The 17,468-nt window shown below is 47.1% G+C and overlaps 3 protein-coding genes and 1 long non-coding RNA gene across 7 annotated transcripts in view; 1 reads left to right on the forward strand and 3 right to left on the reverse strand.

Annotated features, from left to right (window-relative positions):
- The window catches only part of snx29 (sorting nexin 29), a 116,912-nt gene extending 102,471 nt beyond the window's left edge, over positions 1–14,441 (reverse strand). For 3 of the 4 annotated variants that reach the window (XM_081601154.1, XM_081601151.1, XM_081601153.1), the window contains exons 1-7: positions 14,058–14,441; positions 13,361–13,425; positions 11,594–11,646; positions 10,368–10,492; positions 8,815–8,995; positions 8,669–8,739; positions 6,192–6,455 (exon numbers count right to left, since the gene is read on the reverse strand). In XM_081601154.1, coding sequence (XP_081457280.1) covers positions 6,192–6,455; positions 8,669–8,739; positions 8,815–8,995; positions 10,368–10,492; positions 11,594–11,646; positions 13,361–13,425; positions 14,058–14,064 — 766 coding nt within the window. In that variant the 5' untranslated portion in view covers positions 14,065–14,441. The remainder of the gene's footprint in view (positions 1–6,191; positions 6,456–8,668; positions 8,740–8,814; positions 8,996–10,367; positions 10,493–11,593; positions 11,647–13,360; positions 13,426–14,057) is intronic. The other variant, XM_081601152.1, reaches the window with a different exon arrangement.
- Positions 13,436–14,680, forward strand: LOC145549207 (uncharacterized). The gene is made up of 2 exons (XR_014085186.1): positions 13,436–13,695; positions 13,909–14,680. It is a non-coding gene; the product is annotated as an uncharacterized LOC145549207 (long non-coding RNA).
- A 407-nt stretch (positions 14,681–15,087) lies between these two features.
- On the reverse strand, positions 15,088–16,153 carry LOC103481025 (transmembrane protein 238-like). The gene has a single exon (XM_008436253.3). The coding sequence runs from the start codon at positions 16,142–16,144 to the stop codon at positions 15,662–15,664; it is 483 nt and encodes a 160-aa protein (XP_008434475.1). The 5' UTR covers positions 16,145–16,153; the 3' UTR covers positions 15,088–15,661.
- A 924-nt stretch (positions 16,154–17,077) lies between these two features.
- Positions 17,078–17,449, reverse strand: LOC103481026 (phosphoinositide-interacting protein-like). Its single transcript, XM_017310679.2, has one exon. The coding sequence runs from the start codon at positions 17,447–17,449 to the stop codon at positions 17,099–17,101; it is 351 nt and encodes a 116-aa protein (XP_017166168.1). The 3' UTR covers positions 17,078–17,098.
- Between the last annotated feature and the right edge of the window lie 19 nt (positions 17,450–17,468).

Consider the following 17,468-nt stretch of genomic DNA (forward strand, 5'->3'; position numbering starts at 1 on the left):
TGTGTCTTCTTTCGTTGTGTTCGGTAAGTGTTTATTTTTTCTGATTGGCAGTTTTATTTTGTGCACCGGGGAATTATGGAGAAGGGGTTTTCCCTTGATGACTTTGTACGTTCACCTTCTTGGGTAAAATTGGACAAATGTAAGAAAGCGGATCTGCTTATTGTGGCTGACCATTATAATGTTGAGGTGTCTTACAGTGATCGAAAATCAGAACTGAAGGAAACGCTGTGTGAGAAACTGGTGGATAAAGGTGTGCTGCAAACGGTTGCAATGAAGGAAGCCGGAGACGCCGCACTTGGCGCGGTTGGTGACTCGACATTGGCTGATGCGCCTGCTGCAGTCTCAGAGTTCAATCAGGACTCTAAACCTCTTGAAGGTATGTCGTCGGAGGATCTGCGTCTCACACTCCATATAAGGGAGGTGGAGAACCGCAACAAGGAGCTGGAAGTGGAAGCCATGCATCTTCGGATCAGAGCTCTTGAGCTTCAAAACAGAGCACCTGCAGCTTCACCAAAACCACCAAGCACAGATTCTTCTGTTTCTGTTACTTTTGACATTGGTAAGCACATCACATTGGTCCCGCAATTTCGTGAGTCTGAGGTCGACTCTTATTTTGGCGCATTTGAGCGCATAGCCGCTGCCTTGAGCTGGCCAAAGGAATTCTGGTCCATTTTGGTGCAGTGTAAATTTGTTGGAAAGGCTCAAGAAGTGTGTTCGAGCTTGTCTTTTGAGCAGAGTTTAGATTATGATATTCTTAAGAAAACTGTGTTGCAAGCTTATGAACTTGTCCCGGAAGCATATCGTCAAAAATTCAGAAATCTTAATAAAACTGCTAATCAGACATTCGTTGAGTTTGCGCGACAGAAGAATGTTTTGTTTGATAAATGGTGTTGTTCGTGTGAAGTTAAAACTATTGATGATTTAAAATCACTTATTTTGTTGGAAGAGTTTAAAAAGTGTCTACCTGAACGTATTGTGACTTATTTAAATGAACAGAAAGCGTCATCTTTAACTAAAGCAGCACTTTTGGCTGACGAATTTATTTTGACTCACAAAAATGTGTTTTTTTCACAGAATTCGTTTCAAGAAAATTTGTCCGAACGAAAAAATCTCTCAGTGAGTCGAAATGTGCCAGCAGTTAACTTAAAAGCTAACAATCGTGAGTGCTTTTACTGTCACGCACCTGGACATTTAATTGCTGCGTGCCCTGTCTTGAAGGAAAAAGAAGCTAAGAGTATAAAAACTCCTGCGGGTGTGGGATTAATAAAGTCCGCTTCCCAGCCAAATGTACGCGGTGACATTCAACAAAACCTGAAGTTGATGTTGATCCGCAGTTTTTGCCATTTATTTCGCAAGGTTTTGTTTCTTTGACGGGTGAGGAAAAGGATAAAGTTCCAATCACAATCCTTAGGGATACAGGTGCTTATCACTCTTTTTTGTTAGAATCTGTGCTGCCTTTATCTACGCAAACATCTTGTGGTTCAGATATTCTTGTGTGGGGAATAAAAATGAGCGTCACCAAAGCCCCTCTGCATATGGTGCACTTGTATTCACCATTAGTTTCGGGACGCGTTAAAGTAGCCGTGCGTCCGCGGTTACCAATTGAAGGAGTTTCTTTCATTCTTGGTAATGACTTGGCTGGCGGAAAAGTGTTTCCTACACCGGAAGTTGTTGATGACCCAATTTCGGTTACCCTTGTTACTGAATCAGCTGTTACTTTGAATGAGTTTCCTGCATGCGCAATTACACGCGCGCAGGCTCGTAAAATGGGGGAAATCGTAGATTTGTCTGGGTCATTTATGGCTACACTTGATGAAAATGGTTTTGATGCAAGTGACTCTGTAACAGTGTCAAAAGGTGACGTTCCTGAACTTATTCCTGCAGACGTAACTTTGAGTTTAAATATTACTAAGGAGATATTGATCAAAGCGCAGCAGAATGATCCGTCATTGATTTCTTGCTTTTCTGTTGTAGATAAGAGTGGATCTAAAGCCCAAGTGACATATTTTGTTGAAAACGGTGTTCTGATGAGATCTTGGTCCCCAGATTCAGGTGATCTGCATCGAATAAATCAGGTGGTTGTGCCACAAGATTACAGACTTCAGATTTTGAGTCTTGCACATGATGCCAACTTGGCTGGACATTGTGGTGTTAAAAAAACTTATCACCGGGTGTTACGTAATTTTTTTGGCCTGGTTTAAAGTCTGACGTAGTGAATTATTGTAGATCATGTCACACATGCCAATTGGTTGGAAAGCCAAATAAACCAATTTCTCCAGCGCCGCTTCATCCCATTCCAGCGCTAGGCGAACCATTTGAACGAGTTTTATTGGACTGTGTCGGCCCTTTGCCAAAGACCAAGTCGGGGCATCAGTACATCTTGACTATAATGTGTGCTGCCACTCGTTTTCCGGAAGCAATTCCATTACGCACGTTAAAGGCGAAGAACATTGTGAAAGCCCTCACAAAATTTTTTTCAACTTTTGGTTTACCTAAAGTTGTTCAAACGGATCAAGGGACAAATTTTATGTCAAAAGTGTTTGCGCAGGTTATGAATGAACTGAAAATTCAACATCAAACCTCCAGCCCCTATCACCCACAGTCCCAGGGTGCGCTCGAGAGATTTCATCAAACCCTAAAAACTATGTTGCGCAAATACTGCCTTGAATCTAGTAAAAGTTGGGATGAGGGTCTTCCACTTCTGCTATTTGCAGTTAGAGAAACCATTCAGGAATCCCTTGGATTCAGTCCGGCAGATTTGGTATTTGGACACACTGTTCGCGGTCCACTCAAACTCGTTAAAGAGAAATGGTTGTCAGAGTCGCATCAAACTGAGCATAATGTTCTTGATTATGTTAGCAGTTTTAGAGAGCGTCTCTTTCATGCATGTCAGCTGGCCCAAGAAAACCTGGCTAAGGCCCAGAGTAAAATGAAAGCTCGTTATGATAAAAAATCTGTGATCAGAAATTTTATTCCTGGTGAAAAGGTTTTGGTGTTGCTTCCTATAAGTGGATCTAGTCTTCATGCACAATTTTTTGGACCATATGAAGTGGACAGAAAAATAAATGAGACGAACTATGTGATTAAGACTCCTGATCGAAAACGAAAAATGAGGGTTTGTCATATTAACATGCTTAAACGTTATGTTTCCAGAGAAGGCGTTGTCGATAAAATCTCTTTTGTAGCCCCCATTTCTATCTGCTCTTCAACCCCACTCTATCATCTGGCCGATGACGATTTGAGGGAGAACAGCGGTTGTATGCCTATGGCTCGTTTGAGGAACTCAGAAGTGTTGGGAAACCTGGAATCTTTCCTATCTCATTTGTCACAATCTGCCCGAAAAGATGTTGTTGATCTGATTGAAACTAATGTGTTGCTTTTCTCAGATCATCCACAGCAAACCTCCGTGCTTTTCCATGATATTGATGTGGAAGTTGAGAAACCAATCAAACAACATGCTTATAGAATAAATCCAACGAAGCGTGTTTTAATGCAACAAGAAGTGGCTTACCTGGTTGAACATGGTTTAGCGGTGCCCAGTAACAGCGCGTGGAGTTCGCCCTGTATTCTGGTCCCGAAACCAGACAACACATCTCGATTTTGCACCGATTACAGAAAAGTTAATGCTGTCACTAAGGCCGATTCTTTTCCGCTTCCGAGAATGGAGGACTGCATTGATCGTGTTGGCTCCGCCAAATTTGTTACCAAATTGGACCTGTTAAAAGGTTATTGGCAAGTCCCATTAACACCCAGGGCTTCTGAAATTTCTGCTTTTGTGACTCCCGATTATTTCCTGCAATATACCGTTATGCCTTTCGGGCTGCGTAATGCACCCGCTACATTCCAACGTTTAATGCAAAAGGTGTTATTTGGAGTGAAAAATTGTGAAGCATATTTGGATGATGTAGTAATTTATTCCGCTACTTGGTCAGAACATCTGGAAACTCTTTCAGAAGTGTTCAATCGTTTTCGTGATGCTTCTCTCACATTAAATCTTTCTAAATGCGAGTTTGGTAAAGCCACTATCACCTACTTAGGAAAACAGGTTGGTCAAGGACAAGTGCGTCCTATTGCTGCTAAAGTGCAGGCAATAATTGATTTTCCTGTCCCACAAACAAAAAAAGATTTGCGTCGCTTTTTGGGAATGTGTGGTTTCTATCGCGGGTTTTGTAAAAACTTTTCAGCTGTAGTTAGTCCACTCACTGAACTTGTTAGTCCTTTGAAAAATTTTGTCTGGTCTTCATCTTGTCAGGTTGCGTTTGAGTCTGCCAAAGCATTGTTGTGCAGTGCACCAGTGCTGGCTGCGCCAAATTTCGAACGTTCCTTTAAACTTGAAGTTGATGCCAGTTTGTCTGGCGCCGGAGCTGTTCTTCTGCAAGAAGATGAGCAAGGCATAGACCATCCTGTCTGCTACTTCTCAAAAAAGTTTAACAGACATCAGCTTTATTACAGTACAATTGAAAAAGAAGCTCTTGCTTTATTACTTGCTTTACAGAACTTCGAAGTTTATCTTGGTTCTAGTGCGCAACCTGTACAAGTATTTACTGATCATAACCCGCTAGTTTTTGTCTCCCAAATGCGCAACTCCAATCATCGACTGATGCGCTGGTCTCTGCTTCTGCAAGGCTTTAACTTGCAGATTAACTACAAAAAGGGTAAGGATAATGTAATAGCTGATGCTTTGTCTAGAATTTTTTAGTTTTCTCATTTGAATTAAACACTTGGGGGTGTGTTTAATTCTTAGGAAAGGGGGTGTTACGACTGACGGCGTACAGTTGATTATAAATGATGAGTCGGCAGGTGCCCGTCCCTGATTGATTGATTCCAAGAAGACGACGGAGATGTCCCATTGGCTGCCTTTCGGAGGGGACGGACATAAAAGATGCTGACGCGGACTTCCTGTGTTCCATCCTCAACTCATCTCCACCGGCCACACCCTTTTCCTTTGTTTCTGTGTTAGAGTTCTGGAGTGTAGGAGTGAGTTGCCGTTTATGTTTCCTTAGTTTTCTCATGTTTTTCTTAGGTTAGGAAGGTAAGTTTTTTTGTACTTTGGTTTATTTACTTTTGATTAGGTAAGCTTCTCTTATTATTTAGATAGGTTCGTTTTGTTTGTTGTTTTCGGCGATAGCTCACTCTGAAGCCAGGTACTCCAGTTGTAACATCTTGATAAAAAAAAGATATATCTTTTTAAAAATAAATCATTATCAACTGTTCAATTTTGTGTGTGTCGGATGTTGAGATCGGAGGAGGATGGATCCTTCATGTTGCGACCTGGCCCCCTAGACTGGTCGTAACAGTGCAGATTGAAATTTGATTGTTTTACAACAAACGATTCAAATTATTCATCTTTCAGTTTTCAGGCTATTAAACAAACATGGAGAAATGAAACAGGCATCAGAAACTCCAGGATGGAAATAAAATAAATGGAAAGCTGATTTGGTGTCGAACGGCCAGATAAACACGATCAGAAAGATAAACTGTTGGACTGAGATTCATTTCAAACAGAAAATAAAACAGTTTGTTCCGTTCAAAGGCAGAGCGGCTCGCAGAGCGGCTCGCAGGGCGGCTCGCAGGGCGGCTCGCAGGGCGGCTCGCAGGGCGGCTCGCAGGGCGACGGCAGGGCGGCTTCCCGAACCCAGAGCTGCTCCTCTCAACCCGGCTACAGCTCAGAGAAGAGCGAGAGACAAAGAAAGGAGGAGAAAAGTGTGAGAAAAAGACAGAAAGACAAAGAAAGAGGGACAGAGTGGAAGAAAGAAAGAGCAAAGCCGTTTGGCCCGGTTCCTGTTCCGTAGAAACCGACCGAGGTTCGGCGGAGTGAAGTACGCCCAGCATGTTGGGGCACCTTGAAGCTGCTGCTACACAAGCTGTAGCTAGCTAGCATCTCCCAGAATGCCGTGCGGTTCTGCGTCAGAGTTCAGTGAAATTATCAATATTATTTTAAGTATTTTCTATCGATACTGATAACGCGTCATCAATGTTGATCGGCCAGCCCTGCGACTCCCTCTGACACATCAAGCATTTGTAATCCAGAGGTGAGTGAATGTTCACCAGCGCAGACGGAGCGTCTGCACATTTTAATTTCACTATTCTGAAGCTAAATTTGTAAACGTCAACATCATTTCCTAACCAAGCCACAGATCGGTAGGAACCGGAGCGGCCGGTTGTCTCCAGGACGCAGCGCGGCTTCCTACCAGCAGAGGCGCTGCGGGGCAGGACGGGCAGCGGGTCGGAGGCGTCGGGCTTCGGGGTGAAGCCGGGCACCACGGCGGTGGCGGTGCTGATCTCCCGCAGCAGGGAGCTGACGCCCTGGGTGGATTCCTTCAGCAGGCTGCCGAAGCCCTGGGTGGATTCCTTCAGCAGGCTGGAGACGGACGAGCCGCCGCCGCCACCGCGCGGCGCGCCGCCGTTCAGGTCGCTGTTGTCGATGTTGATGGCGAACAGGATGGAGTTCAAACCTGGAGGGAGACGGGAAATCTGAATATCAGGTTTTATCCACTAGTTCAGTTCAAAAAGGGACAATGATAGTTTTTCATCATTGTCCCTTGATGAAAAGGGACAATGATAGGGTTTTTGTTAACTTAAACAAAAACCCCAAAAGTTAAAAACAATAAATTCTCAGACAGAGACGTTTTCATGGCCAACAGCCGAGTGGAGCGAAAAAGTGTCCTAGAAAATCCAGTGACATTCTGAGAACCTTCATTTTTAAGTTTAATGAGCGAAAACCAAAAACATACGTTACCTAAGGAAATAAACGCAGCAATAAATATGTTTAAAATGCATTATAAAGACTTTAATCTAAATTATGAATCTCCAAGCTCTCACGTGTTGAATATTTTATAATTCGATATTATTTTCCTCCCTATATAAATTACCTCTACATTTATCATTAATTATATATTTATAGACATTTTTATACATTTCAGATTTCTTACAGATTTATTCATATATTTATAATATGGGTGTATCCGTCGCAACCGCTGCTGCTGCCGGGAGGCGGTCCGAGCCGGGCGCCGGGAACCAGGGGGCGGAGGGGAGGACCGCTGGGAGAGGCAGCACCGGCCCGGGAACGTCTGGAGAGGTCCGGTCACGTCTGGAGGGGCTGCACCGGCCCGGTCACGTCTGGAGGGGCTGCACCGGCCCGGTCACGTCTGGAGGGGCTGCACCGGTCACGTCTGGAGAGGCAGCACCGGCCCGGTCACGTCTGGAGGGGCAGCACCGGACCGCTCACGTCTGGAGGGGCAGCACCGGTCACGTCTGGAGAGGCAGCACCGGCCCGGTCACGTCTGGAGAGGTCCGGTCACGTCTGGAGGGGCAGCACCGGTCACGTCTGGAGAGGTCCGGTCACGTCTGGAGGGGCTGCACCGGCCCGGTCACGTCTGGAGGGGCTGCACCGGACCGCTCACGTCTGGAGGGGCAGCACCGGCCCGGTCACGTCTGGAGGGGCAGCACCGGTCACGTCTGGAGAGGCAGCACCGGCCCGGTCACGTCTGGAGGGGCAGCACCGGTCACGTCTGGAGAGGTCCGGTCACGTCTGGAGGGGCTGCACCGGACCGGTCACGTCTGGAGGGGCAGCACCGGTCACGTCACGTCTGGAGGGGCAGCACCGGTCACGTCTGGAGAGGTCCGGTCACGTCTGGAGGGGCTGCACCGGACCGGTCACGTCTGGAGGGGCAGCACCGGTCACGTCTGGAGAGGTCCGGTCACGTCTGGAGGGGCTGCACCGGACCGGTCACGTCTGGAGGGGCAGCACCGGACCGGTCACGTCTGGAGGGGCAGCACCGGACCGGTCACGTCTGGAGGGGCAGCACCGGACCGGTCACGTCTGGAGGGGCAGCACCGGACCGGTCACGTCTGGAGGGGCAGCACCGGACCGGTCACGTCTGGAGGGGCAGCACCGGTCACGTCTGGAGAGGTCCGGTCACGTCTGGAGAGGCAGCACCGGCCCGGTCACGTCTGGAGGGGCAGCACCGGACCGGTCACGTCTGGAGGGGCAGCACCGGACCGGTCACGTCTGGAGGGGCAGCACCGGACCGGTCACGTCTGGAGGGGCAGCACCGGACCGGTCACGTCTGGAGGGGCAGCACCGGTCACGTCTGGAGAGGTCCGGTCACGTCTGGAGAGGCAGCACCGGCCCGGTCACGTCTGGAGGGGCTGCACCGGACCGGTCACGTCTGGAGGGGCTGCACCGGACCGCTCACGTCTGGAGAAGCAGCACCGGCCCGGTCACGTCTGGGCGTCAGTCGCCCCGTTGTCGCCAATTCAGCAACTTTCTTGATATATTGAGCAACATTTCAGACTAAAAACTGGAATCGGCCAAAATCGGAATCGGTAAATTAAGACTTTTTAAAAGGTCGGCGATCGGCCAGAAAACTGCAATCAGTGCACCACTAAATTATATTTATGTCGATTTTCATGTCTATACATTAATGTTTGTTTGTTTGTATACATTTGATTATTTACATGTATACATTTATGTTTATTTCTTATGTTTGTATATTTCTATATAAATATGTAGCCTATATTTTGTTTGCTTAAATTTATATATTTATGTTGACATTTATTTAAATTTTTTTTGTATTCATGTTTATACTTTATTATATGTTTATTTATATTTAATTATATGTATACTTGATGTTTATTTGTTCACGTTGTTCAGACGGTTGCTCACCTGCAGCCATGGTTGGCAGCATACTTGCTCTCTCCTCGTCCAGAACAAAAGCCCAGTCTTCATAGAAGGTCCTAGAGAAGACAGAACCAGAACCTGTTAATCCGTCCATCTGACCAGAACCAGAACCAGAACCAGAGGATGCTAACCCGAGCCGCGGGCGGTCAGCCAGCAGCGTGTGCAGGTAGCGCTCCAGCGAGTGTTCGTTCAGGGCGCAGCGCAGCCAGGCCCGGCCCCGGCCCAGTTCGGACGAGATGTGGCGCAGCGAGTAGAACCGCTGCAGCTCATGGCGGTTCAGCTGCTCCTTCACGTTCAGCCAGAAGGTCAGCTCTGCAGGAGGAGGAACCGTTAGCAATGCTGGCTAATGATGGCTAATGCTGGCTAATGATAGCTAATACTAGTTTATGATGGCTAATACTGGCTAATGATGGCTCATACTGGCTAATACTAGCTAATACTAGCTAATGATGGCTAATATTAGCTAATGCTGGCTAATATTAGCTAATGCTGGCTTATGATAGCTTATGATGGCTAATACTGGCTAATGCTGGCTAATGCTGCCTTATGATGGCTAATACTAGTTTATGATGGCTAATACTGGCTAATACTAGCTAATGCTGGCTAATACTAGCTAATGCTGGCTAATACTAACTAATGCTGGCTAATACTAGCTAATGATGGCTAATATTAGCTAATGCTGGCTAATATTAGCTAATGCTGGCTAATGCTGGCTAATACTAGCTAATGCTGGCTAATACTAGCTAATGCTGGCTAATACTAGCTAATGCTAGCTAATACTAGCTAATGCTGGCTAAGGCTAGCTAATACTAGCTAATGATGGCTAATGCTGGCTAGCTTCATCTCAGCTGCTGATATTGACCTTTTTTAACCAGAGTTTAATTTTCCCCTTGGGCTTGGCTGGGGTTGCTAGGTAACGGGCTGGGCTTGGCTGGGGTTGCTAGGTAACGGGTTGGGCTTGGCTGGGGTTGCTAGGTAATGGGTTGGGCTTGGCTGGGGTTGCTAGGTAACGGGTTGGGCTTGGCTGGGGTTGCTAGGTAACGGGCTGGGCTTGGCTGGGGTTGCCTGGTAACGGGTTGGGCTTGGCTGGGGTTGCCTGGTAACGGGTTGGGCTTGGCTGGGGTTGCTAGGTAACGGGTTGGGCTTGGCTGGGGTTGCCAGGTAACGGGTTGGGCTTGGCTGGGGTTGCTAGGTAACGGGTTGGGCTTGGCTGGGGTTGCTAGGTAACGGGTTGGGCTTGGCTGGGGTTGCTAGGTAACGGGTTGGGCTTGGCTGGGGTTGCTAGGTAACGGGTTGGGCTTGGCTGGGGTTGCTAGGTAACGGGTTGGGCTTGGCTGGGGTTGCCAGGTAACGGTGCCAGTGGAAGTAGAAGTTTTTTCATAAATATTAGGGAGTTGTTTACCTAAACAAGCTCTTATGTCTTGCTGAAAAGTTACGTATAGTTAGTTTTGTCTTATTTTAAATGTGATGTCTGCATTAGAAACTGAACAAAAATACTTGGTAAGATTTAGTGTTTCTGCGGTGAACAAGTGAAACGGGGAAGCAGACACGTTCCCAGAGGTCTGCTTCCTCAGCCCGACTCTGTTCCTGCAGAATTCAACGCTTCACGCCTTCAAAACGACGTGAACAGCCAGACGTTCACGTCGGATGTTTCCCGTTTCTCGGCAGGTGGTGATGCGTTCACCTGCGTCCGTCTTGCTGCTGAAGCCGGCAGCCTGCTTCAGCGCTGCAGCGGTCAGCGCCAGGCCTTTGCTCTTCCTCAGGCCGTGCTGCAGCACCGCCTCGAACTGAGCGCACAGGCAGATCACCCTGTAAACACAGAGCGCTTCAGTTAAACCTTCAGCTAGTAGGACAGCAAAAATATAATGAAGAAAATAACTAAATATATCAAACATAAAAACACAAAACGTCCACATCCAGTCCAATGAGTAGAAAGAAGATTAAACTTATGACACCAATTGTCTTCCATATTTATATTTACACATTTAATTTTTACTCATCTCACGAGTAGAACCTTCATGATAACAAATTTAATGACAAATCATCTCAGAAGTCATCACAATAAATGATAATATTGTTGTTTTCCAGCAATAATGACATCATGATGCAAGGACTGATTCTCAAAGATCAATAAACTTTAAATTCCAACAAACATTTAACACTGGGACTGGAAGACATTTTAAATATCCAAGATAAATAAAACTAAACAGAAACAAATAAAATTCATTGTAAAATGTAAAACTGTCCTATGAAACCAAAACACCAAACTGAAACTTTCATCATCCAGGTTTTGGTAGAAACACAGAAATGATGAATCCTGCAAATGGAAATGATTGATCTGGTTTCAATTTATTATGAAATTAAATGATTTATTGCTTTTTCTGACAGGCTCAGTCTTATATCTGTAAAGTTAATGAATGACATCATGCTTACTGTCCACAGTCTCCAAACAGCCATGGGCCTTTCACAATAAATCAATTCAACAGGTTAATTCATTCAAATTATTTATTGATTTAACGCCTTGGAGTTGGGCCTCTGTCTCTTTAAGAAGCTCCTGCTCCTCCTGAAGCTCCGCCCCCAGGAAGTCGTCCCAACATGGCTCCTCTTTTAACCCTTTAACGAGCAGCAGCTCCTATAATGAGCTGTTTGCTGCTGGCTAGTCTGAAGGAGCAGCGTGGGGGAGGAGCTGCGCCTCAGAGGCGGAGCTTGGTCCACCCAGGCGTTCTGAACAGCTGAATGGTTGCCATGGAGACTAAAGGATTTCTCAGACATGAAAGAATCAAAGCAACACGGCAGAAGACAGCAACTTCCTGAAGAGCTGCTTTCAAGCTTCACTTAGCAGTAAAGAGATACGTGGTCCAGTCTGAATCTGCGGTTCTGAAAAACATTTCCCGTTCGGACCTGCTCTACCTGCTGTCCGAGTCCGTGGCGATCTCTTTTCTTCCTCCAAAGCGGATTTGGCACTGCAGAGACATGAAAGGAATGAAAACATGAGAAAGTTCCCGCCCTGCAGGCGGCAGAGCCAGAACAGACCTTCCAGCTTGAATGTTCTGCTGCAGAACAATCCGGGTTCGGCTTTGATCAGAGTCACGCAGCTGCTTTCTCTGCAACCTGAACCCAGCCTGCTCACGTCGCCACGGTGACGCCCGTGCCAGACCATCTGCTCTTCATCATCCTCATCCTCCCAGAAGGTTTTTCTCACAAATTTCTACATAAGTCGACCCAGGAGACATTGTTCTACTTCCTGTCTGTCTGTGTGAGCAGCAGGTGAAGGAAGTGAAACAACAACAGATCCACATTCTGTCACATTAAAACCATAAAGGTTTTACCAAACAGGTTTATTATTATTAAATTAGTCCCAAGTCTTGCAGGAAGAGATAAAACCACATTTTAACATTCAGATTTAAATGAAAATGTCCCCACAGTGAAACATGATGTTGGCAGCATTATGCTGTGGGAATGCTCTTTAGCAGGAACAAGACGACCAGAGTTGATGGGAAGTTTGGTGGAGGAAAACCTAAAGACTGGAGGGTCTCCTTCCACTCCTAACATGCAGAGATATTATGGGATGCTTTACCTCAAAGCTGATTCATGGGTTACAATGGCCTAGTCAAAGTCCAGACCTAAATCCAATAGCAGATCTGAGATGAGTCTTTAAAAAACTCGAGTTTGAAGAACTAAATCCGGCCTGAGTAAGAATGAGCAAAAGTTTCCATCTGGATGTTCAAAGATGAAACAAACTTCAAACTGAAGACGCGTCGCATCGCACTGCCGCAGACGCATCACCATAGACGCGTCGCCTCGCACTGCCGCAGACGCATCACCATAGACGCACCGCCATAGACGCATCGCCATAGACGCATCGCCACGCACCGCCGCAGACGCGTCGCCTCGCACCGCCATAGACGCATCACCATAGACGCATCGCCATAGACGCATCGCCACGCACCGCCGCAGACGCATCGCCATAGACGCATCGCCATAGACGCACCGCCATAGACGCATCGCCATAGACGCATCGCCATAGACGCATCGCCACGCACCGCCGCAGACGCATCACCATAGACGCGTCGCCTCGCACTGCCGCAGACACGTCGCCTCATATCACCGTAAAAATGTTCCCGGGGTGTGAATACTTTCAGACGGGTCTGCAGCTGCATCTCTATTTAATTCAGTTTACCATCATATTTCTCCCAGAGTTCAACTGAACTGAACTGCTGCTGCCTCCTGTGGGAAGGATGCTAACCGCTAACGCTAGCCGCTAATAGCTAACCGCTGATGTCTAACATTAACCACTAACGGCTAACCGCTAACACTCATCGCTAATGGCTCACATTAAGCACTAATGCTAATGGCTAACCGCTAACACTCATTGCTAATAGCTCACATTAAGCACTAACGCTAATGGCTAACCGCTAACACTCATTGCTAATAGCTCACATTAAGCACTAGCGCTAGCCACTAACCCAGTGTTTCTCCCCCCCCCCCCTGCCCTGCATGTTTCAGGTGTTTCCTTCTGCCACCTGAACTGAATTAACTGGTTTCTGCAGCACCTGGTGGTGATGCAGCCATTTGGATCAGCTGTTCTGGAACAGAGGCTCATCTAGAACATGCAGGGCAGGGGGCCTGAGGACCAGGGGGGGGGGACACTGCGCTAACCGCTAATGGCTAACTCACCTGTTTGACGGCGTCCAGCAGCCTCTCGAGGAGGTTCTGTCTCTTCGCATCATTCTGCTGAGTTCCTGCAGAGGAAGGAAACACACTGATGAGGAGGAGGAGGAGGAGGGATGAAGAGGAGAGAAACATGGAGGCGGTTTCCCTGAGACGTTACAACAGAACAAAGTTACTCTGGGCTCAGAAACGGTTCTGAAGTTAATCTGAGGAGTCCAAACTTTTTATCACCTGAGCCAAAATCATCAACAGCGAAGAAGCAGGACAAAAATAAAATCACATTTTTTTCTACAAATGAAGAATTCAGGCTGAAAAATGATCAAAGCTTAAAGACTTTGAAGGTTTGTCTCAATAAAAGAAACGTGTAGATTGTTTTAGGTCTCCACTGAAAAAATTATTCTGGTTTTAAAGTGGATTTAAAGTTCAGAACCAAACTAGCGGGCAGAATCTGGACCTTTCCTTTCAAAATAAAAGCTGAATGTTTCTAGGCTGTTGTTAAGGTGACCTGAGCGCTGCGTTGATGTTGTTGTTGGACTTTTGCTTTCATTTTCCAGCAGCAGAGTCTGACCGAACCGAGCCCAAGTGTTCCGAACCACAGAATAAAGCAGCTGGAGCTGAACGTGTGCAGGAAGTAGCTGGTTCTGGTAGCTCTGAGCAGGTTGCTGGACCAGAACCTCCCCTGGCTGCAGGATGAGAGACTCACCGTTCATCCTGACATCCGACCTCCTGGACCGGAAACGACTCGGAGGAAACGGTTCTTCTCATCTCCCAGAACCAGCACCAAGCTAGCGGTGCCCCGGCTCCATGCCGCCGCCGCAGCCGACCTGGACCCACCCAACAGCGGCGTGAGCGCCGATGCTCGCTCGGTGAACAGCGAGGCCTGCGGGGGAGCCGCTTCACCGTCCGATAACCCGGCGGGCCGTGTTGGACGCGGTTCCGAGGCCGAACTGTGAGCCGTTCGGTCCCGTGTCAGCAGAACCGGGAGCCGCTTTGGACCAGAAACCAAAAGTTATCAGAGTATAATCAGTTCAGCCTGTGACATTGCGAAAAACTGAAACCGACCACTCACATGACGGCGGCGGGGTCACGTGACCAAACATTCCCCGGTCACATGATGACGTGCGCTGCTGGGAGTTGTAGTTTTTACCTGAAAAACTGATTTCCGTCGCTTTAGGCTTGTTCTGCTGGTTCTGTGTGGTCCAGATGAGCAGATATTCTTCTTCTTGGTGTCTGAAAATGTTTTCTTCATTCTTTATCCAATTCTATCATTTCCCCCATTTGCTTCCTGTGGCCTAAAAACCTGACAAACTAAAAACATGACAAACTGTCAGATTCAGGTTTTTGTTCCTCTTTAAAATAAAAAGTAACACGTTCGCTTTCTAAAATAATGTAACGAGCCACCAGCTGTTAAATCCTCACATGAGGATAACATACCACCTCCAAAGCATTTTATTAGGATATAGTGTGGCAGATTAACACATTGGGAGGTTTTCTACATGGAAAATAATTATACAATACAATTATATATTTGCAGATTCATCTTTCTCATTGGTGGCATAACTGAAATACTCTGATTCTTCTTGGTGGAGTCAGGTGGAGAACATCTGTGCACAGATGCTCTGTTGGATGCACGTCCTCCGGTGCTTCACGTCACCATAAAAGTCTTAATAACAGAAAAAACAAAAACAATAGACTTGCCGCTTTTTGAGTAAAAGTTGCTGAAGAATCCCACACTCAGCCACGCCCCCAGAGTATGTAGGCTCCGCCCACTTTGATGACACTGGGGGGCGGAGCTAAACACTCAATTCTTAATGGTTTAAACTTTAAACAAGATGGAAATGTGATATTTTTACAACTTTTAATTTCACACAAAAATTCTAAAAATATTTTACGAGTTACAAAACAAGTTCAGTGTGGGTTTGTTTCATCGTTAATTTAGATTTGACATATATTACCAGCAATAATTTAGTATTTTTGCAGAAAATAGGGAACATATGGACAGTAAAAGCTAGTAGCAGCTGTTTATAGCTGCTTCCTGCTTCAGGTGTGTCAGTTTTCGCTTCAGCAGCAGCAGCATCTACAGCTTCCATGATAAATGAACAGATCAAATGAAGCACTTCACTCTTTTCAACTCCTCCGACATCTGTAAATGAGCTACAGCAGTAAAAACAGCCAGTAGTCTCTGTTGTGGTCAAAGTTTACGTCTTATCATCATTCATCATCTCTGTGCTGACTAACGATTACAGACACATAAAAATAACAGTTAATACAGACAAAAATAAAACTCCAGCTCCAGGTTCTGACTCTTCATATGGACAGAGTTTCTCTCACAAGTTGTTTTGAGGAGGAGCCTTTAGAGCTGCCGTATATGGTGGAGAGTGTTACATCCGTACCGCAGTCTGAGGGCCCGGGGCCCCCGGAGGGCCCCTCTTCCACAGGCCGAGCCTTTTTCCTGAAGGAGTTCCTGATCCCGTTGGAAACCCGCCTGACGGCCCGGCTGAGCCGCCTGTCCCGGGTCTTCATCAGGCCCACGTCGTCCTCCAGCTCCTCTGGCGGCACGTCGATGTTCCCCGAGTACCAGAAGATCCACCAGATCAGGCTGAGGAAGATGACGATGGCGCCGCCGTAGATGAAGACGTCGTGGATCACCAGGCCGCTGAACACCCCCACCATGATGACCAGGACGCCCAGAACGTCTTGGACCACCGCCAGCCAGAAGGCACACTTACAGCGGCCGACTCCATCGTACGTCTCCTCCATGACCGGCGCGATCTGCACGGAGGTGGACATGATGGCAGAGGACGTCCTCCAGACCAGAGGAAGAAGAAACCTGGTCCGCCGGCGGCTGCAGGACTGTGAGGCCAAATCCCTGCATGGAACAAGCTGCTGTTCAAAGTACAATGTTCACCGGTTGTTATCTGGAATCCACTGGATCTGAAGTTTCAGTTGCATCATCTCTGACAAACACGCAGCGGTCATTCCAGATAATCACCTCCCATCATCCGACGTTTGGTCATTTCTGTTTACTGTTGAGTTTTGGTTTGAACAGTTTCTGATATTTCCATTGCAAAAGAGTCAAATGAAATCAGTGGTGGGAACAATCCGCTAACAGCTAATACTGAAGCTAATTAGTAGCCTAGCGCTTTAGCTTTGGAAACATTTAGGGCACTTATAGGTTTCCATAATTACCGTTTCCAGATTTATTCAACAGCGCTGAAGATGGTTCCACTTCCTCTCCTAACTTCATTTAAACCAAGAAACATCCAGAAACAAAATAGAGAGAATAGTAGAGAACAAGATATTAAATACATCAGAGGGGATTATAATTATAATGTCAAAATAAAATGGTGCTGAAGGGTTGTAATCTTTTAACTGATTTAGCATTTAAACTTAAAAAAATTCTATATTAATTGAATATGAAATCATCTAGAAATTAGGTTCTTGCTGCAGACGTTAAATCCTGCTGGTGTAGCCTTTAGCAGTAGAAGTTTATTATTAGAAGTTAGGAGGCATCATGTGGCATCAGGAACTCGGCGGGTTGATCTACATGCGGCTGAAGACATGAAGCTCAGCTGCGTGGAGCCGCATGATGACTGTGACCGGCTCAGCCCTGCTCTTCATCTCAGACTCATGTCCTCCTCCAGATCCAGGCTGAAGACAACAGCCAGCATGTGGAGCAGAAGATCCTCTGCTGGACCCGGTAGATCCTTAAAACCGGAAGGAAACCCGGCCGACCCAGAGGCCTCAACATTCGTCCTCCAGCCCCTGGCTGAGGCGTCGCCGCCGCCGCTTCTCCTTCAGGACGGGGATCCACACCAGGCCCACCGCCACGAACGTCAGCCCTACGGACAGGCAGGCCGACGCCACGGACCGGGACGCGCCGCTCACCCCGGCGGAGCGGAGCAGGAGCAGCAGCGCGCCGGCCGCAGACATCAGAGACCCCATCACCATGGAGATGATGGGCTTGTGGAGGAAGGCCCAAGCTGGACCTGCTGAGCGCTGGTCTGAGCACAGGCTCTGATCCTCAGGTTCCTCCATGGCGTCCTGAGAAAACCCCTTGTTCCGTCGGTCCGTTTGGACTGGTTCCGCTCCCATGGAGCAGCAACACCAGTAA

This window comes from Poecilia reticulata, chromosome 19, assembly GCF_904066995.2.
Source record: "Poecilia reticulata chromosome 19, P_reticulata-male-v2, whole genome shotgun sequence".
NCBI classification, from domain to species: Eukaryota; Metazoa; Chordata; class Actinopteri; order Cyprinodontiformes; family Poeciliidae; genus Poecilia; species Poecilia reticulata.